This window comes from Pyrgilauda ruficollis, unplaced genomic scaffold (assembly GCF_017590135.1).
Source record: "Pyrgilauda ruficollis isolate IOZ18807 unplaced genomic scaffold, ASM1759013v1 scaffold15, whole genome shotgun sequence".
NCBI lineage: Eukaryota > Metazoa > Chordata > Aves > Passeriformes > Passeridae > Pyrgilauda > Pyrgilauda ruficollis.
This window is the reverse complement of record NW_024513654.1, coordinates 12,164,116-12,185,924: the sequence shown is the minus strand read 5'-3', so window position 1 is coordinate 12,185,924 and position 21,809 is coordinate 12,164,116. Positions and strand designations below refer to the sequence as shown.

Here is a 21,809-nt window from a genome sequence, read left to right as displayed (position 1 = left end):
CTTAAGACTTTTATCTATTATGCCAATGTTAACAGGGAGAACTACAAGGCCTGGGTCAAAGCCAGCTAATCCAAAGGCCTGCTCTTAAATACACAGTGGAAAACCACTCTACCTCAGAGCCTCCAGCAGAAATAATGTACAGGAACTTTCTGTTTTATCCCTTCCTCTGAACCAACTCTGCCAAGCAAGGTTTAATGGTAATCTTGTAGTAAGCACATAAGCAAAATAGCAAGTCTTTGAAAATATCTGAAACATAGCTAGGAGCTGTGAATACTTTATAACTAAATTAAGCTAAGTTTGGACCACATAATGACTTCAAGGAGCTTTTGTTTTTCAATAAATCACTTGTAGTGAAAAGAGCTGGAATGGCAGTTATAGCGACGACCACAGCCGCCTTCTTGTTTACAGGCTGGGTACAACACGAGCTGCACTAGAGTACATTGTTCCTGCACATCTGTTTCTACTAACTTCACTTTGGAGCCACCTTCCAATCTCAGAAGAATCACATCTCCTTGGACCTCCCTTTCTTCTTCCATCCACCTACAGAAGCTCTGCCCACACATTTTTCAGTTTCAAAAGAGAAACCAACAGGTTTCAGTCCCAGCATCATTTCTACAGATGCCTCACTACTGTGGCTCCTGCTCTCCACAGCTGATGGGCTCATACCTTTGCAGAACTTAAGTCAGTTTGAGCTGGTATGATGCACAGGGTAAGAACCCACTTGTTTTCTTCCTTGGTTGTTAAGAGAAGCATGCGGATGATCACAGTGGGGTTTCCAACCTCCCCACTTTAGTCAGCATGGTGTCTCTAGTGAAATCACCAAAAAGGGCTGACTGTGCTGGTAAATCCCACTGCAGGTATTCATGCCCAGAGGAAAAGTTAAGACCACCAGCAAGCCACAAGTTTAAGCTCTACCATGCTGTACCAGACTTGAAAAAGTGACAGAACTTAGAGTTCTGGCACACAGCCACTCAGTGCTCCTATGTCTGGGGACCCAATTGTCCAGGAAATAAGAGCAAATCTGCTTTTGACTTCATAGTATGGTGCACACACTGTTACACATTCAGGTAATAACAGACTGCTGTGGGTTTTTTAGGCTGAATTACTCATGCTCCCTCCTTGATCTCATACTGCCATATAAAAAATGTATTTATCCTAATATAGCTTCATACAGGCAGGTCTCCCCATCACCTTTTTAGCCCTGAAAACACATGCAGGAGACTTAGTAATAACTACATTTATGTAGGCAGGTCTAGATTATCAACTGCTTACAGTGGCTACTTTAAAGACCGATGCAATTTTTTCCAGATGTTGCTTAAGATCTGTTTACCATACATAAAGTTCTACTTATTGTATATGCTGGATTCTCTCTGCAGTTGTGTTAAAGAAGCAGATTCATGTTGCACACATGATCTCTGTGTAGTGTGCACAGTCCCAGGTTTTAGGAACCATTCCAGTTGGTAAGTCATAATGATTAAAAAACAAAATACAGCTCATTGCTACAAGCATCATAATCACGACACAGTAATTTCTTTAATAGCACAAAACAGACACTTTAAAATAGGAAATATTTATATCAATGTGATCTTCAAATATAAATAATAAGATTCAGCACAGAATAGCCAACTCTTGAAGACTCGGATTGTGGCCATTTCAAATAACAATTCAAATTATATTTGTGCTGCTGACACTAAACAAATAAAATTTAAAAGTAGATGCAGTACAGAAAATAAGTGAGGAATTCCCATGCACTGACTTGGAAACATCTCTTCCCAAATACATCCCAAAGAGCCAAGCAAGGCTTCCCCTCCTGGGCACATTCTGTTCAGTTTTCTCTCCTATTATTCTCACTGCTGAAGTAGCCACAGCTGTTTTCTATCAGGACACCCAGTGTCTGTGGGCCACCCCCGGGCAGGGAGCTGGTGCAGAGCAGGCGCTGTGAGCTCATCCCAAGGCACAGCACTCAGGCTGCTCCCTGCTGGGTACAGCGCTGTCCTCAGTTTCCCCCGGCAGAGCCCGAGTGCCCTGCTCTCCTCAGGGCTTTACACTGGATGGCATGTGAGTATTTCTTAACCTGAGGTGCTCTTTCCAAGGAGCAAAGACAAGGCTTCCACAGGCCTGCGGAACAGCGAGCCAGTTCCTATGACAACTTTCCACTGCAGCCTGGCTGGAGACCATTAATCCACTTTCCCCAGGCCAAGCAGCTTCTCCGTGGTAACGCTGCTTTGTGTGGGATTGCCACCAGTGCCCAAGCAATGGCAAATTCCATGGTACTGAACCACCACAGCACCACCTCCACAGCCCTCCCCAACTCAAAATGCCCGCAAAACGATGGGTTCACTGAGTGTGACTGCATGACTGCAATTCTCTCTTGCTCAAGATTTTCAGGGAAGAGCTGTGGTCAGCCCTTGTTCCTGCACCTCCTCACAAGTCAGTATCCACAATTCCTGCAGGATTCAAAGGCTGCAGACTTTCTCAGCTTGTCCTGGAGCACCAAACCTGCTCTGCAGCCAGCCTGCGCCATCCCCAGATAACAGCTCACACTGCAACAGCTCACCCACCCACCTATCACTTTTCAACAAGCATTATTTTATTAAGATGAACTGCAAGTAAAAGTAATGATGTGATTAAATAAAGCTATCTGTTTTTTCAATAAGCATAATTTAAACACCGTATTAGAAGAGTTTGCTTCCCTTATTCCAATGCAAAAATAATATACTTGTATATTTTTGAAGGAAATAAAACACTCCTTTCAGTGTTCCCCAGAAAAGCACAATACCACGATGTTTACCAGTAAACACCAGACTAAGCTTTCTGTAAAAAAAAAAAAATCCCCTGAAAGTTAAAAAAAGTCTAGGATAAATATTCCTAGTGATTTTAATGAGGGTCTATTAGCTTTCTCTTCAAGTTATATTAGGAACCAAACATGACAAGGAGTGACAGTTCTAGAGGAATATTATTATCATCATCGTTACGATGATTAAGAATTGCCTACAAACTGGAAATTTGCCTGGGAAAGTTTCAGCCTGCGTCTGATTTTCGCTAGCGTATATCCTAGAATCATCGTATAACACTACAGCTACCAGTGCAAATATACTAACAGGCTGCTAATTTCAAACCTCAGCTGAAAACATCTCTCCCATTCTTACAGCTTTTCTCCCCATTTCTCTCTGCAATTGTACTTGATTCAATGGAGCATTCTAAACGCAGTTCGGTGCTGCATTTGCCATACAATTTGTTTGAATGACGCTGTACAGAGTAAAGGTTGTATTGTGCTATATAATGAAACCACGTCTATGCTTGAACAAACCCCAACTGCTGTTAATCAAACCAGCAGGTTCCTGAATGATCTTTTGGACTCTGGACTAATGGCAATAGATTATTTTAAACAGCAGTTCCACTCTGAAATATGTTTAGGTTGACACGGGCTGACGGGGACAGTGACAGACTTCCTGAGCTAAGCTGATTGATTTGCATGTAAAGCACTGGTGTTTTTGCTCAGTGCTGGAACTACAAATTCAGCACTTGAACTGAAGATCAAAATGCAGTTTTGCGTTTTCTTTCTGGTTTTCAGTAAAACCACGCAGCACCTGAAAGGACCTAAAAATCTTCATATTTTCAGTTCAATCACTAGTGACAAATGAATATTTGGATCACTACATTTCAGTCAGTGACGATGTTACTCTAAACTGACAGGGAGACATTTCTAAGTGACTACTTAGAGAGTATTTTGCAATTTTTGATGTTCAAACAATAAATCTTTCAGAGCTAAAAAAAAATGTTTTAGAACATGAATGATTATGGCTTGAGAGGAATGTTCTCAAGACCACGTCAAAGAGGAGCCTTAGCATCCAGCTTGGCAGCCTTTAGAAACACTAGCAAGGGAATAAACTTGAGCATTTCATAATCTCAGTGGTTCCAGGAATTTTCAAAACTGCCTGTGCTACAAGAAGCAGTACTGTCGTATAAAGTCATCTGGTCTATCAGAGAACCAGTGTAGGTTTGTTTCCATCATACATTTTGCAACATTATTTTTGGCATGCAAGGAGGGATTAAAAAAAAAAAAAAAGAGTAAGCAAAATGCTAGGAAAGCAATCTTGCACTGGTCTGTCGTATTTATTTATTTACTTGGTGCCTCGCTCCCGGCTGTGGGTTATCAGCTCCAGCCTGACACAGCCGGACTGCCAAGAGCAACTGGAGCGGAGCGGAGCGGTGACAGCGAGCCCTCGCTCAGCCGCACGGCTGCCCGGCACCGCGCTGCCCCCTCCGCGCCCAGGGACGGGCACCGCCGCCTCTCCCGCCCGGGCGGCCGCCGCCCCGGGGGACCGGCGGACGGGAAGGCGCCGCCGGGACCCTCCGGTCCACGTGGGGCGGAAGGAAAGCGGAACCGGAGGCACCGGGTGCCGGCCCCGGCCCTGCTCACACGCACCGTGCCGGGGGCTCGGGCGGCGGAGCGGGCACGGAATCGCCGCCCTGCCACGGGCGAGGGCAGTCGGCGAGCTGAGGCACGGCCGCGGGCCGCCCTGCCCGGAGCGGGACGGGGCAGCGGCGGCTGCCGGGGCAGGGCGGAGCAGCGGCGGGCGCTGCCCCGGGGGTCTCCCCGCGCCGCCTCAGCCCCGGCCGCGGCCCCGCCCGCCGTCAGGGAGCGCGGGCAGTGTGCGAGCCCCGCGCCGGCCGCACAGCCCGCGGCGCAGGGAGCGTCGGCAAAGTGCCGCACCGGCAGCGAGGGTGAGGGGCGTCCCACACACTGCGGGAGCTCGGCCTGAAAAAGAGACACTGAGAGGGGGTCTCATCAATGCATATAAACCTCTCAAAGGCGGGTGCCAAGAGGATGGCTCCAGGCTCTTTTCAGTGGTGCCCAGTGACAGGACAAGGAGCAATGGTCATAAACTAAACCATAGGAAGTTCCACCTCAACGTGAGTCACAGAATCATGGAATGGATCAGGTTGGAAGGGACTATAATGGATTGTCTGGTCCAAGCTCCCACTCAAGCAAGGTTATCCTAGAGGATGTGGCACAGGATTGTGTCCAGATGGTTCTTGAACATCTCTGGTGAGGGAGACTCCACGTCCTCTCTGGGCAATCTGTTCCAGCACACAAGTTCTTCCTCATGTTCAGGTGGAATTTCTTGTGCATCAGCTTCTGCCCAGTGCCTCTTGTCCTGCTACCCGACACCACCGAGCAGAAGCTGGATCCATCACCTTGACCCCCTCCCTTCAGATATTTGTACACATTAATGAGGTCCTGTCCCAGCTGCCTCTTATGAGGCTGAACAGGCCTCAGGCTTTCCTCGTAAGCTCCAGACCTTCTCTGACTTCATGCTGAGGGTGGCAGAGCCCTGAACAGGCTGCCCGGGAGGTTGTGGAGTCTCCATCCCTGAGGACATTCAAAACCCACCTGGACACATCCCTGTGTCACACGGTCCGGGTGACCCTGCCTTGTCAGGGGAGTTGGATTGGAAGATTTCCAGAGGTCTGTTCCAACCCTAACAATTTGTGATTCAGTGTGGCAACTCACAGAACAACCACACAACCCGTCCTCAGCAGCCTCCTCCAGGCCTGGCATAGCTCCAGAAAAAATTTCTGGGGCTGCACCCCCAGGCCTGCACCTCCCTGGCCTGCCTGAGCTCCCACAGTTTTGTCAGCCAGCCTCTGTGTTGTTGTACCACATAATGCTCATTTTCAAAACCTGTTATGAGGCTGTTTTGTGTTAGTTTGCCATTGAGTTACAATACCTTGAGCTAGGAGCTTAAGGAAGCACAGGCTTCAGGATCAAATAAAAACCTAGTCACTACTTTGACATCAGCTCCCCATGCTGCACAATGTTCATTTATTTTTAAGCTCCACAATGGGTGAGAGAGCCAGAGCTTCAATTAAAATGATGTAATTTATCATTGATACTTTGGGGAGGGTGTCTGTAGAGTGGGCTGGGACAAGGCTGGGGTCACTGTGTACCCCATCTGCTGCCAGGAGGGTGGTGAGGAGGTTCGCAAGCAGCTGGGGTGGCAGAGGGTGATGGCTGGGGGCTTGGGGGACAGTGACCACAGCAACGGGCAGGTGTGTCCCATCCCAGTCTACTGTGAGCACAGACTACATCCCTCATACCTCCAGGCATGGCCATTAGGTTGGGCAGGCTGAGGGAATCATTGTGCAGAGAAGAATCTGCCTGTGGTGCCCCCCAAGTTGTGCCACGCTGGGTGAGCACCACCACAAAAAGCGCGGAGCAAAACAACCCTCCCCAGCAAAATAAGCCTCACTTTTTCTGTCTATATTTCCTGACCCTGGAGAGCTGGAAAAGGCCTCACATTGGGATTCTGGCCACCTCAGGTTGATCCCTGCCAGAGACAAGGGTGATGGCAGCCATCCATCTACCCCACCTCATCCAGGCCACGCCGCTGTGCCAAGCTACTGGAACACTCATTCAATCTCCTTTCCCACTCCTCAGCGGTAGCCAGAGGCTGGGAATGTCTGCCTCACACTGGCAGCAGCTCTTCTGTCCCCACTGCCATGATGGTTCCTTTATCTCCCCAAGGACTCCCTCAGCTTTTCCTATTGCCCTCCACTCTGCTCCGGGTGATAAGGCTCTGCCACCACCCTCTGGCACAGGGACATGCAGCTGGGCAGGGTTTTGCTGACTTGGCCCATTGTACCTCTCCAGGCTCTGTCAGCCTTGCTCCATTCTCTTCCAAGGGAAAACACCCAACAGCACCAGAACTATTAGTTCTGATTGTAGCAAAGTCCATTTTTGGTGCCGAGCCTCTGGTGGGGAGGCATTGCTCACCAGGGAAGCTCAGCCTGCACTTCCCAATACCCTGGAACATCTCACAGCACCCGCACCAGACCCCCAAGCAAGAGTTTTTCTTGGAGATGCAGCCACCTGTATTTGTCATTTCCATGCATCCTCATGACAGGGCCCCTCCTGAAATGTCTGTCTGTGTGTCTTTCCAACACAATCCCAGATGAGTCACTGAAGACAACAAGGATGACTAAAAATGTGAAATGACTTTTCTGTGAAGGAAAATGAAATAGACAAAAACCTTTCAGCCTAGGAAAGAGGTGAAGTGGGGTAAGGCAGAGGTCTGCAAAATTCTGCACAGGGACGTGGGTGGAGAGAAACCATAACCCAGCTCTTCCACTGTGTCCCACAAGCCAGGGACATGGAATGAAATTAGCTGGCAGCCACTCTGAAACATGAAAAAAGATGTTTTTTCATAGAGTGCATTATCAAACCGTGGATTACAGAGCACAATGGCATGCAGGACGTGAACTTGCACTGATTAGATAAGGGCCTGTAAACAGAGATGTGACTGCTGTCTGGGGAGCCCCAGTGCTGCAGACAGACAGAACCAGAGAAGTTATACCAAAGAAGCATGAATCTCCCACTGTGAGAAACCGAGTTAGAGGGATCCAGTACAGCCATGTTCCTATTTTTGTTAGTGTGTCTGTGTGTGTGCAATTAAGCAAATGCATTTGTCCTCCTTACATGTGTGTTTACCACTTATATGTTTTCTCCGTGGCCAGACCCACCTGTGCCACAGGAGATCTGGCAGCAGCCTGCTGGAAGACACTGGGATCTGCCTTTTTCCCACTGCTGGTAAGCATTTCCCTCTCGTGAAGCTGCTGTGGGGAGGCTGGGTGGTGAAGCAGCTCCCCAGAGCTGTAGTTTCATGGTTTGTGCTGGCCAGGAGGCGTGTGTCCCACTGCCGAGTGTGCACAGCTCAGAGTACGGCTATTCCCTGTGACTCACGAGCCCAGGCAGATTGCAGCTCGGGAGATAAGTGGTTTAATGAGCCTCATCAGCAGGCAGATGCTGTGTGAGAGTAGCACAGAGCTTTAAGGAGTCCTTCTGCTGTCTCACAGGCAAGACTTGATTTTTGAAGTAACTAGGAGGTACAGAATGGTCCTGGGTAATTTAATCCCTAACACAACCCTTTGTTGTTTCATTGGTGTACAATTCTTAGCGATGGGACTGCTTCTCTTTGGTTTTCTGCTTGTTTTCTAGCCTCATAAAGCTCCTCCTGATGCCACGTGTCTGTGTCACAACAGTTACTCGAGTGTCAAGGTTTCCTGATGCTGAACACATCACAGACACTGCCGTGCTTCTGGTTTGTGCCCACTTGTCCAGCTTGTCGTCTCATTTCAGGTCTGACATGCCAGTGTTCAGCTTTTCTCCAGCCTTGGAGTCACAGCCTTGTTCTGCAGGACAGCAGTGCTCACTGTAACTTAGTGACCCTGATCCCTTGTGCTCATTCAGCCACACGGTTCCAGCACTCTCACCAGTAACTGGCACAGGTCTCAGCTGTTTCATGCAGCCTCCTTCTGGGTGTGTAAATGATGTCAGAACACCTTGACCCCTTTCCCAGAGGCAAAGGGATTTTATCCCAGGGTCTTTCCTCATGGAAATCAGCACTTCTACTACCTTGTAGTTCATGTGCTGGAGGAGACTGTGACACTCCTAACTCAGCTGTTAGGTACATATGTATGGCAGTGCTAAAACAGCAGAGTGAGGAAGCCAGGGTAAGCTGCACCTCACATTTCCATGACAAAGAGAACCACAGAAACCACTATTATTAGTAATAAGCATCAGAGCAAAGTCATCAAAGCAATGCCACACACAGAGCTGGAAACTCCTCAATTCCGTGATCAGTTACTCGCAGTAGTAAACCCCTGACTTAGGATATTGTAATGCAGAGTAGGAGACACTGAGGAAATGGTAAAATGCACTTGTGTGTGAGTAGTACATTAAATACCTGGGGAAAAAAACAGACCAAGAATAGGATTTCTGCCCCAGCCAGTGTGAGCCAGGCAGCCCAGGCCAGGGTGAGGATAGCTGGCAGCCCCACCTGTGCCAAGGCTCTCCGCCTGGAATGTTCTGCCATCAAAATATGAACTGTTTGTTCATGTGCAGTGGATGATGCAAGTGTGCAGCTCACACTGCAGCTGCACATCGAGCTACCTGCACTGAAAGTATTGCTCAACCACAGCAACAGCTCTTTTGGAAGTCACAACTCTCTCCAGTGCCAGTCCTGACTTGTTTGTCCTCCCTGCTCATTTGCTGGAACTCCCTCATGCTGTCCTCTGGTCACCTGTAAGGACAAACAGTGATAAGTGGAGTAGAGGAACAGGACATTAGTGCAGATTTCTGTGCCACAGAGAAGTACAGCAGGGGACACGATTCAAATATTTGCTCATTTCACCCATGTTTCTCACACTTAGATCAAAATTAAGTTGTTTTTCCATCTTACAGCTATATTTTGTGCTGCTGTTTCCAGAAATCAGTCACTTCTCATTGATTGCTTGGAGGTCCTGCAATGGGGTGCAGGCAGTGCACTTGGCCTGGAGGTGGGGTGTGCAGGTATCCCTCTTCCTGCCAGTGATACAGCCCTGGGTACTCCCAGCAAACCCTAGTCAGTGGGAAGGCCCAGCCTGCTTGCATGGACAGTTGAGAAAGCGAAGTCCTTCAGCTACTGGCAAACAACCTGAAGGCAAAATCCTCCCTGTGTGTCACCTGTGTTATATCTGGACTCACCATTATCAGCCTTTGTCCTGGTCACACCCTCCTCCAGGCATACCCCCAACTCTGCACCCCAACAGTCTCCATTCCCATCCCAAGGAGGTCCCACACAGACACAGGCACCCTGGTCCTTTTCAGAGAAGAGGGGCTAGCACCAACCCCCAGGACACCTTCAGCCCAGACACAGATGCACAGCGCAGCTTTCCTTGAGCATTGGAGGGGACAGCTGGGGATAACCCAGCAAGAGCGATGGGTGTGTGTATGTGTGTGCACGTGTGTCTGTCTGTCTTTTGTCTTTCTGGATGCCTGCCTGATTCTCTCCACCTGCCCATTTCTACCTGCTTCCTTCTGTTTCTCTTCCTTTCTGCCTCTCCTTGCCAGTGCATCTGTGTGTCTCTGAACGGTTGCTTGCCCCTTTGTCTCTCTGGCTCCGAGCACGTGGATGTGTGTGTCTTACTGTGAATGCACCTGACCTTTTTCGCATGCCTGTGCATCCGTCTCTTCGTGTGTGTGTGACCTCGTCCACATGCCTATGTATGTTTGCATGCTCCTCTGCGTCCGTGTGACCGTCTATTCCCCACACACATCTCCCCCCACACCCATCCATCCGTCCGTCTATCGGTCCGTCCCGCCCCGTGCCCCGCCCGCTGCCACAGCCCTTCAGCACCGCCGCGCACGGACAGCTCCTGTCACCTCCTGCCGCGGCGGCGCCGGGCACCGCACCGCACCGCGCACCGCACCGCACCGCACCGCGCACCGCACCGCGCCCCCTCCCCGCCGGAGCGCTCCGCCCCGTGCCCCCTCCGCGCCGCGCTCCGCCCCGCCGTACATAAGCGCCGGCACCGCCGCCGGTCCCCCTCCGCCGCCATGAGCTACAGCGCGGAGCCGTCGGCGCTGGCCGCCTCCTATCGCCACCTCTTCGCGGAGGCCCCGCGGCGCCCGGAGATGCTGGCGGGCCGGTGGGTGCGCCAGGGCGCGGAGCCGGAGGCGGTGCGGGAGCGCGGCGCAGAGCCGCGGCGGGCGCGGGGCAGCGAGAAGGAGCAGCTGCAGGGCCTCAACGAGCGCTTCTCTGGGTACATTGAGCGGGTGCGGGCGCTGGAGGAGCGGAACCGGGCGCTGGCGGCGGAGCTGGCGGCGCTGCGGCAGCGCTCGGACGAGCCGCGCCGGCTGGGGCAGCTGCTGGGCGGGGAGCTGCGCGCCCTGCGCGCCCGGCTGGAGGAGGCGCACGGGGAGCGGGCGCAGGCGGCGCTGGAGCGGGCGCGCCTGGCCGAGGAGACGCAGCGGCTGCGGGCGCGCTGCGAGGAGGAGGCGCGGAGCCGCGCCGAGGCGGAGCGGGCTCTGCGCTCCCGGCAGCAGGCGGCCGAGGCGGCCTCCCGCGCCAGCGCCGATCTGGAGCGGCGGGCGGCGGCGCTGCAGGAGGAGCTGGCGGCGCTGCGCAGCGCCCACGCCGAGCATCTCGCCGAGCTGGGCGCCGCGCTCCCGGCCGCGGCCCCGCCGCCGGCCCCGCGGCCCGATCTGGCCGCGGCGCTGCGGGAGCTGCGCGCTCAGTACGAGGCGCTGGCGGCCCGCAACCTGCAGGCGGCCGAGGACTGGTACCGCGCCCGCTGCGCCCGCCTGCACGAGCGGGCGGCCCGCAGCCAGGAGGCCGTGCGCGCCAGCCGCCGCGAGGCCGGCGAGTGCCGCCGCCAGCTCCAGGCGCGCCTGGTGGAGATGGAGAGCCTGCGCGGCGCTCACCAGTCCCTGGAGAGGCAGCTGCAGGAGCTGGAGGAGCGGCACAACGCCGAGGCTGCCGGCCTGCAGGTGAGCCGGGCGGCGCCGGGAACCGTCACTGTGCCCTCCCCTGGCACCGGGCAGCGCCGGGCACTGGGCGGCACCGAGCATCCTCCTCCCGCGCCATCCGCACCAGTCCGCACCTCCATCCCAGCAGCCACTCCCTGTAATGTGTAGCACCGGGAATCTCATCCGGCGCGGTGCCGTACCGGTACCCGCGTCCCCGCACTCTCCCTCCCCTGGTCCCGCAGCGCTGAGCATCGTCACGGCCTGCGAGGTGCTGCAGCGCAGCTCTGTCCCCTGCAGCAGCCCCTCCCGCAGTTCTGTGCAGCGCTGGACCCCCCGGCCCCATGCGGTGCCCCCCCCGCCCCACACCGCTGAGCACCATCGCCTGCGCTGTCCCCATCAGCGCCGCGCTACAGGACACATCCCCAGCACGGAACGGCACCCACCCCTCTTGCCTTGTGCAGCACCCACCCATGCAGGCAGTGCCCCTGCAGCACTGTGCAGCGCCAGGCATCCCTGCAGCCTTCCCACCACCCAGCGTTGTGCCTCTCTGCCCTGCACACAGATCCTGCCCCACCATGGCATTGCCTGTTGCCTTCACCCTTTATGCAGAGGCAAAACCCCATAGGGCAGATTTCGGCGAAGCAGGCCAGCACACCCCTCCCAAAGCTCCCTTCCCACAGGGGACATCCTGCACACAGTAGTGCTGTTTGGGGCATCGATCCATCCCAGCCCTGTCCCTTAAGGATCAGGTCCAAAATTGCCTACACATCATTGTGGGCAATTCCTCGAAGCTGTCTGCCCAGGCTTGGCCCTTTGCCCTATGGGCTAGCTCTTGGCACCTGCACTGCAGAAATTGGAGCTCTGCAAAGATTAAGTCTGGACCTGCAGACAGATCCCAGCATTTTTTATGTCTGTGGAAAGACTCATGTGAGGCAGACACTGAGTGCTCCATATCTCGTATTCCATTACTGCAGTATTGCCACATTTTCATGCTACAGGGAACTGTTCATGATTTATAATAAAATGAATCATGAGATTGTTCTATTATATGGCTGTTAAATGATCTGTGGTTTCTAAATCAAGCCATTTCGTTCTAAATACTGAAACAACTGCTTTAATCATACGTGGAGGGCCCAAGTAATGCCTTGTCATTTCCAAGGCCAAATTTTGCCAGGCGCTCTAGAATTCGTGACTTAGTTCCAAGCTGCTTGCAAGCTTCCTGAATAATTGAGGTGGTCTTCAACAATTTTTGTGGAAATAGGCAATTAAAATATTATCCACAGTGAAAATATTATCCACAGTAATCTTCTTAAATACTCTTCATGCCATGTGAAAGAGGGGTCCTGGGAGCAAGCTATCAATTGGAGGAAAAAAATTAAGCAACTGGATTAAACAGCATCATAATTGAAATTGCTTTAGTGACAGCATAGCAGTGCTTTTCTATATGACCCTCAGGATCTACTTTATGTGTAGCAATACTTAAAAGTCCATTGAGCAATGTGTATGTGTATCAGCTAAGTAATTTCCTTGGCTGCAAACAGTGGACAAGGTTGGAAGTGTGTCTTAAAAGAGAATATTGTCTTGAGCTTTTAAAATGATCCTGCTAAAGCAGAGGCAAGTCTTTACAATTGTGGGCTGCCCAGTCAAATCTGAACCAACATGCAAGAGCTTTTTGTTAGGGGACAGGTTTGCAGTGGTGTGAGGAGGGGATTTTTATTCTACCAGCTGGCAGAGCTGGGTTATGGAAGAGAGATGCAGATCAGGAACAAGGACAATCAGTTTTGAAAGAGCTTTTCGTTCATGTGGACTACAGGCAGAGGGAAGAGGGCTGGAGGCACAAAGAGTCACAGCAGCAAGAGTGGAGCTGTCCCAGGGTGGGGATCAGCTCAAGTCATTCCTTCCTGCCCTGGCTTGGTGCAGCAGCAATCTGCCTGCATTGGAGCAGAGGCTTTAACCCCTACAGCAGCAGCAGCCATGTCCTGCAGCTTCTCAGTCGATGCCCCCACAGAATGATCTCCTCAGAGGCACAGCTTCTTGCAGATCTTTTGCTGTGAAAATGGTCAGGGCAGCACAGGTCAAGGCAGGGACCACAAGGATGGCTCCTAAATATCCTGCAAGGCTGGCTGTGCCCAGCTAATCCAACTGTGGCGTGCTCTATGCTGCATTCAGGATGAGCTGCTGCTCTGAGGGGCTCTGCTCAAATGGGGCCCACTGCATCAGGGTCAGCACAGCTCCCTGCTCCCTGGGCAGCTCCACCTGCTTTGATTTTCTCTGCACTGTCCACCAGGAAGGTTAGGCAGGAGAGGAAGGTGGGGACATGATAGGAATGGGAATGGGTCAAGATGAGGATGATGTGGCAGCACAAAGATTGTTTGATGGAACAGAGGATCTGGAAGCAATTGCAGAGTCCTGACTCTGGGAGGGGATGCAGGAGAGTGGAGGTGGGCAGTGGCCATGGCAGGGCTCTGTAGGCAGGGCTACGTCGTGGCTTAAGTACAAACTGCTGACTCATTCCTGTTCCAAATCACGCTCCTCTGGTGGCACAGTGGGGCAGCTGGCAGCAGGAAACCTGATTGGGAAGAGCCTTATGGGAGCAGGTTTCACTGCTTTCAAGCTGCTACTTAGATACATAGATGCATGTGGGAAAAATACAGACTGCTTGTTTTCTGAAAAAAAAAAAAAATAGAAGAAAAGATTAGTCTCCTTTGTCAGCAGGAATTCTGGCCTTGGAGTCCTCCACATCGCAGGTAGAACTGGTTATAAGGAATAAAAAAGGCAGGGCAAAGCTGACAGTAAGGATGCTAGAAGGACATTGTCCAGCTGAGCACCCTGGCTCTTGCAGGGCAGGCCCCTGTCTCTGTAATCTCCCCAAATCCCTGCATTCAGAATCCCCCACTTTGAGGCTCTGAGGCATTTTCCCAGGAAGGTGACAGACTTCCCCACCTGGAGGGGACCCCTGGCAGCAGCACCTCTCCTTCCACCTCCTGGAAACATGTCCCAACCCTTCTTAAGCCCTGCAGATGCAGGCTGTAGCCTTTCTTCTCCGCTGCTGCAGGGCAGGGTGCTTCCACTTGTCTTGTTGAGCCACTGCCTCTACTTTGAAGATATTTAAGCCCAAAACTTCCCTCTGTAGCACCCTGCCTTGTCCTCCCCATAGGACTGGGGGGTCCCACCACCATGCATTATTTGCCCATCTCACAGACCCCACTGTAGATGGGAAACTACATGAATCCATCAATGGCCAAGCCTCCCCATTGCACACTCTCACAAGCCAGGCCTGGTGCTCTGCCTGCTTCTCCATTCCTGCTAGCATGAGATTTCATGGTCCCACGCCCCTGGTGGGTTGTGCCATCATGGATCAATTGCCCATTGCAACTTCCCTGTCTCTACAATGGGCAAAGCAGAGTGGAACTGTGGGATAAGTCCCTGTTCCAAAATGCAGGGCTGAGCACCCTTGCCTTTGCAGGACACCATTGGACAGCTGGAGGATGACCTGCGAAACACCAAAAATGAGATGGCTCGGCACCTGAGGGAGTACCAAGACCTGCTCAATGTCAAGATGGCCCTTGATATCGAGATAGCTGCCTACAGGTAAGGCTGCTCTATTCCTGCTCTACCAGGACACTTCCCAAGCCCAATCCCCTGAGCCCACTAGGCTGGGGTATTTTCAAGGGCCCAGAAAATACTTGGGTACACACTGCAGGAGCACCACAAGCATGTTGTTCATCTCCCCCACCTGGATCTGCCATACTCCTGCCTGGGGAGCAGCCATGGCTCCATGTGCTGCCTCGATCTAGCAGCTGTGAACCACTTCCCTCAGCCATCCCAGAGGCAGTATTTTTTAATGGGGACAGTTGGGGTTGGAAAATTGTTTCTCTTGTAAAGTTAAAAGTAGATGCAAAAGACTGTGCTTCAAGTATTTATTTTCCTGTTGTTTCTGGAGAGGAAAGAAGGGAGAAAGTTGCTCTCATGTACCCCATATTGCAAGTCTTCCAGAAATGGTTGACCAAAATATCATTTTGAATCAGTTTTATGGTGCAGTGTGAACTGTGTGTGGCTTGGACTTGCCTTCAGGGCACAATGTGCTCTCAAGTTTTGCAGATGTTTCACATCCCCATACTAACCTCTTCCCTTGTGATGTGCTTGCAGGAAGCTGCTGGAGGGAGAGGAGACCCTCTTCAACATGGGAAGTGGCGGCCTTCCATCTCTCAATTCCCTCCCCAGCCCCACTTATTCCTTCCAGCCAAGGAGCTTTAGTTCCTCTACTCTGTCCTTCAAAGAGGAGGAGCAAGGAGAGGTTATTAAAGTGACCTCTAAAATATCATCCAGCAGGGCTGAGGTGATTGAGGGGACCATAACCTCTGTCAAGAAAAGAGGGAGGTTAAACCTGCATGGAGGAATCCTTGCCAATGCAAAGATGTAACCATCAGGACCCTGTTCACAAGCATTTGAGGGGGAACAGTCTCCACTCGGCCTTGAAATTGCTCCTCTGGGCACAAAGCTGCACTGGGCTCGCAGGAAGCCTCCCTTAAAAACACAAAATCCCTCCGGGGACACCAACCAGGGATGGCTTCCTTGCAGGTCCTGCCACACAGAGGCCGAGCTTGGCACATTGCTCCCTTTTAAATGGGGTGGGGGCACACAGGACAGGTAGCTAGAGATGCATGTTGGTCGTTGTGGTGGTGGCACATGGACTCATAACACACTCCCTCTCCTCCTGCGGCGGGCGAGGGGCAGCCAGATGGGAAGGCTGCTGAGCCAGCTCTCCCGGGAGGGGAGGGAAACAACTCAACATGTTTACTGTAACTAGTTTCATCAATTATCCAAATCTATGTACAGCTAAACTCTTCCCCACTCCTCAAACTGTAGCCATCCACTTTTAACCCTAGAAGCACAGAAATAGCCATACAGGACTGTAACTGCACCTGACATCTGATCTCAGCCACGTATGTTTTGAACTATAAGGAATGTTACTTTTTCTTTGTACTGACAAATCTTGTTTTCTGACAGCACTAGTCAAGCCAGGCGCATGCAGCAGGCACAGGGCAGGGAACTGCGACACTGGAGGCGAAGGCACCACTGTGCTAAATATGAGGCTCTGAGGGCCCCTTGTTAGGCTGCACAGTCTTCACATGTAAACCCTGTGCCTAGATTAGCATCGTGCCCCAGCCAGCACTGGGAAGCTGCAGGACTCCTGAACACCAGCCCGCAAAGCATCCTCGTCTCCGCTCTAACTGTTCCAACGTGTGCCAAATTTGATATAGGATTTAACAACCATAGGTTTCCTTCAATGCCTTAAATTGCCAGCGATCGCTTTTGCAAGAGCCGGAGACGCCGCGTGTTGAGTGTCAGTGCCCCGGCAGGGTTATCAGCACCAGACCTCGCTGCCCTTGCGGTGCTGCCAGAGTAGTTCCTGGAACCAGCAAATTGTTTGCTCGCACTCTTTCCTCTTCTATTGTAAGGCACAAGTTAATAATTAAAAAAAGAAATAGTTGTGTGGATCAAACTGAGCTGTTTTGTCGTCTTTGCTGCTGCGTCATCTTGGGAACGCACGTCGGTGTCTGGCCCTCGGCTGGTCCAGTGCCCAGCAGTCCCTCTGGGCCCCTGCCAAGAATTTGGGGTTGGGCTGCAGCTGCCAGCCCCTCCTGCTGGGGGTGCAAGGTAAGGCTGGACCCACCGATGGCAGTGGGGCACGTCTGGGGCTCACCCCCGGTGCCTGTCATGGTGGCCCTGCCATGTGGAAGAGTTCATGGCCAGCTGGCCGAGGGATCAAGGTCTGCCACGGCCGAGTGCACCCTCATTTGCTCAGAAAATGAACTCTGAGGCTGTGATTTGCATCACACCCCTGGCAGTTCAGTCCCAAGGTACCTGTAATTTCCTCTCCACACTGCCTGTGTGCTCGGGGGTTAGAAACAGCCTCGTGCTTTACCTGCACAACTGAAGATAAAGTGAATTACACAAGAGCAGATGAAGAGCAGAGGGTGCACCCACCTCCCAAGTAAACCCAGTAGTTACAAGTGCTTTGACCAGCAGTGGTTTATATCTGGAAGATGCACACATTCTGCTTGAGATGTGCCTGTAGAGGGAAAAAGCAGCTTCCTGCTGGGTGGCCCTGCCAGAGCACACTGTCCTGTTGCCTTTCCATTCCTGCTTTGTTGCACCATGTCGTGGCAATCTGCCCCAGAGCCCCAGGGACACAGTGTGGCAGACACAGGCTTCTCCACCAGAGCTGCAGGCCAGGAGCAGCACGGCCACACCTTGATCCTGTCACACTGGTAACCTCGGGGCCCACGGACAGGCTGCTCACTGTGGGGTGGCAGCCCCAGGCAGGGCAGCCCTGCAGGTGGGTGAAGCAAGGGGCACTTTCCAGAGGCAGGGAGGGGCCCCAGGCATGGCTGGAGCAGTGCAGCTCACCAGCAGCCCCCAGCAGAACAGCACAGAGCAACTTGGGGTGCCCAGGCAGAGCCTGGGGGAGCCAGCACTTGCAGAGTTAAGTGCAAGGCACTGGCACATCAAACAAGATCAAGAAATGTCCAAATATCTCCTGGCTGAGCTGTCAGTTAGGAAATACAAACACACAGTATTTCTCCCAGTCCATAGGGAGAATAAAAAGCAGATGTGACTGTGCAGCTAATTAAATGTACTCTGAATCTCAAACACTCCCCAGCACTGCTGCTTTCTGTCCCTTGAGCGTAAGCAGCCTGACCTGTCCTTTGTTCCCAGCACAATCCTCAGTGAGAATTCCTGCTTGCTCAGCTAACTGGATGCTAATAATGAAGCTGGGAATTTTACTTTGGTGATATCAGTGTGAAGGGACTGCAGTGGTGGAGCAGGATGGATGAGCTGCAGGAAGGACAAGAAACTGTTCTGGAAAATGGCTGCAGTGTGAGGGCCAGCCCAGAGATTTCCTGCATTTTTGGAGCTCTGAAGCAGTTTGGTGCTGTCTCATGGTGTTAAACTCCAGAGGTGACAGAGGGACAACAGGCAGGGAGGCCTACACTTTCCTTTTCTTTATGAGAAGAAAAATGACAGCAAAGAGGGACAGGCCTGGCTGAATATATTGCCAATTCTGACTTCTGACTATCACCATTCAGGCCTCCTTTTCCAGTGTTATCTGCTTCAGAGTGCCTCCTTTTACCTGCCTGCTTGTATGCACCAGAAGGCTTCTACAGTGAAACCATAAGCTGGAACAGGACAATAAATCCTCCTTTGTGGTCCCAGCTTTCTTACTGGGTTAAACACCCAGGCTGCCAGAGGGAAGGAGTGAGTCACACTGCAGATGTTGAAAGATTTATACCTCTATAAAACCTCTTGGATAAAAGGCAGCTGTGGACAGCAAGAACAACTCAGAAAGCAGCAGAGCACAGCTATTTCTCCTTGATACTGCATTTCCTTCACCTTTATGCTGGGGAGAGCTTGAGCTTCCACACAGTGAGACAAATTCCCACCACTGGCCTGGCTGCTTGTTTTTTTTCCCTGGATGTAGATGCTGGCCCATGCAGTGGAGATGTAGAGCTCCTTGAAAACAGACAAAGCTGCTGCACACGGAGTTTTGCTAATGACACTTATCTAGATGCTGTAATTCATTAAAAAGTATGCCAAAGGAAAAAAAAATACCCACAAACCCCAAGTCTCCTTTGGCAGGAATGCAAACATCTTTTCCAGACTGGGGAAGAATGCTGTCATTCAGCAAGAAGGAATCAATAAGCAATTCAGAGCAGTCTCTTCCGGCACCTTTGGCTGGGTCCAGCCAACTCTCTCTTTGCCAGCTCTTGGCTCAGACACCTCTTTAAGGAATAAAGAGCTTCTTCCTGCAGTGAGTGACCCACACAGAGCCCTAACACAGCAGCCAAACAGATGTTTCTGAATGATCAAATGTCCCCATCACTGGGGTTTGACACTTGGAAGCAGAGTTTATGCCAAAATAGCACAAGCAGCGCCAGCTCATTCGTGCAAGACTTCAGAGGCCTGTGGGAATCAGGATCACTTGGCAAATGCAGCACAACGTGCAAACAGGGCATGGCTTGGGGTGGGGTGGGAGAATTTTCATTGACCCTGGTCTGTGCCAGCGCTTCCAGCTGAGCCAAAGGGCTGCAGAGCTGGGGGGAAAGCACTCCTGCAGATTGTGCAGGGGTCTTCATCCAAAACCCAGCTCAACCAGAGATGAGCCTGCAACTCTGTGACAAGCAATTACATCCTTGTTAAAGCAGACATTGTGCTGGCCAGAACTGACATACAGCATAACATGAAGAAGGAACAGTGTCCATGTTAAACATCTGCTTAGACAGCAGGGAAATACCCAGAAAATGCCAGAGTGCAATTCCAGAGCCCCAGGTACATATTCACTTGCTGATGGCAGCAAAGCTCTTGAGGTGCTTTATCAGGTGATGTTCTGAGGTGTTGTTCTGAAACAACAGAGACCCAAAGTCCATTCCTACCACAGCAGGGTCACTCTGCTTCTTTGCCTTTGGACTGAGAGGCAGCTGCTGCCTGCCTGCATGCCAGGAGCACAAGGAAAAACAAGTTCTTGGCTCTCCGATGTCCAGAGCAGCCTTGTAAATGCTCTGACAGACACGTAGTCGTCCCCTGAGATGATGCACAGGCAGACCCAAATGTGGTCTGTAAGAAAAAGCTGTTTGGAGATGCCATTTGGAAAAGCTGAGATCAGACTGAAAAACATGGTTTGCACTGAGGCACAGAATATCATAAAGTTTAAGCAAATTTTCAATGGAATTGCAAAAGAAAACAAAAAAAAAAACAAAAAAAAAAAAGAGAAAAAAACAAACAAACAAAAAAAAGCCCTAAGCCCCTGAAAAGCAACCTCATTAGCAAATTCCTAGTCTACCAACAAGACCTGAGAGATGTATGAATAAGAATGCCTGAAGCAAGCCAAAATGATTCAGCAAGCCAAAACATTAAGGCTCTTAAGGAAGCAAGGATTATAGGATTATACTGTGACTCCATGTCCTCTTTACCCCCTGCATCCTCCCCTGATCATTTCTTACGCTGATCAGCTTAACTTCAGCCACATTTGAGAGCACTGGAAGTCTCAAAGATACCAAACCCCTCTCAGTTTCAGGCTCTCAGGTAGGCAGGTGACACATCCTCATGGACTGAGAAGCTGAGTTTCCCCTACTGGACACCAGAAAATCCATTCAGGGGACAGAGGTTATGGATGCCTCAACACCAGGGGCTCCAGAGAAGCTCTCACAGGAACACACAATTTTTCTCAATCTTTGCCAAATCTCCACCACCCACTTTTTTACTGCTAATGTTTCCTTTGGAAGAAAACAGACATTTTAAGCCTCTATTTCCAAATAGACTTTTACCACACAATTAGAAAATGCAAGTTCTCTTTTCCACTTTGGGAAACATTTCTTTTGCAGACCACTGCCGTATTTGACGCAAATGCACTGTTTGTGGTGCCATCCCAATAAAGATGGTGACACAGCTCCAGCAAGAATTCTGCAGTTGCAGAGCAGCCAATCAATACTGCATTTCACCTCAGATATGATTACCGTTTCTCTCTCAAAAATAATTAAATTCAACCTGTCCAGTGATTAAAGCTGTATCCATGGCAACATTCTGAAGCCTCAGTCAATGTAAATATCCTTTGGCTCATTCAATAAGGTCTTTTAAAGATGACATGGTAAAATTCCATTTGTGGCCACCTTGCTCCTCTTTCTGCTGAACTAATTAGTGTCACAGAAGAACCACAAGGTAGAAAAGCGAAATAAAAAGCAGAAGTGAAGAGAATGCACCATTTGCAACACTTCTCCATCTCTCAGATGGAGAATTATGACAGAGCAGATATTTATGACAGCCTAAAAGGTGCATTTTAAAGAACCTAAACACTCAGGCTGGCCCTTGGTGCATTCTATTGAGTATATTAAAAGATTCATGGGGAGAACATAAAAAAGAAAGGCATGCAATACATAAAAACTCCTTTGTCTCTTAATAGACTGAATCCCTCCACTCATTTGTATTGACCACAAATTTCATACTAATGATATTCCACACTGAAAAAAAGTAAAACCAGAAATGCCAGGGATGTAATTTTCCTAGTGACTGTTAAAAATGTATTAATGTAAGTCATTGCACATAAATGATTAATGATTCCCTGAAAATAAATGCAACATGGACTAGTATTAGACAAGCTTGAATGGTTTTTCAATAAAACTCTTTGGTTGTTTAATATCTATAGAAATGAGCTGTAAGAGCTCCCCTGGCTCATGTGTGCCACAGTCTGGCGGCAGTGCAGAGCCAGGCTGGGTGCACTGCTGTGTTCAGGACATAAATGACAGCTATCCCTGGCCATTGCAGGTCCTCTCTGCTTAGAGGGCTCAGCTGCACATTTCACCAGCCTCTTGAACCTTATCTCCTTCTTACACTGAACCTGAACACAAAGAAAACAGGCAGAATGTAACCAATGTGACTCTGCTCACAACTTAATAGTAGCTTGATTCTGCATTTGTAAGAAATCTGGAAACTAAGGCCCATCATCTCCTCTTGCTGG

At 50.9% G+C, this 21,809-nt stretch overlaps 1 protein-coding gene across 1 annotated transcript; it reads left to right on the top strand.

The window, feature by feature from the left end:
- The first annotated feature begins 10,381 nt into the window (after positions 1-10,381).
- On the top strand, positions 10,382-16,799 carry INA (internexin neuronal intermediate filament protein alpha). Its single transcript, XM_041461289.1, has 3 exons — positions 10,382-11,314; positions 14,760-14,884; positions 15,443-16,799. Exons 1-3 carry the CDS (start codon positions 10,382-10,384, stop codon positions 15,714-15,716), a joined length of 1,332 nt encoding a protein of 443 aa, XP_041317223.1. The 3' UTR covers positions 15,717-16,799.
- The last annotated feature ends 5,010 nt before the right edge of the window (positions 16,800-21,809 follow it).

Coding starts and splice junctions, on each gene's coding strand:
- INA (XM_041461289.1), top strand. CDS start 10,382: ATGAGCTACAGCGCGGAGCCGTCGGCGCTGGCCGCCTCCTATCGCCAC. Junction 11,315..14,759: donor CCGAGGCTGCCGGCCTGCAG/GTGAGCCGGGCG, acceptor TTGCCTTTGCAG/GACACCATTGGACAGCTGGA. Junction 14,885..15,442: donor ATCGAGATAGCTGCCTACAG/GTAAGGCTGCTC, acceptor ATGTGCTTGCAG/GAAGCTGCTGGAGGGAGAGG.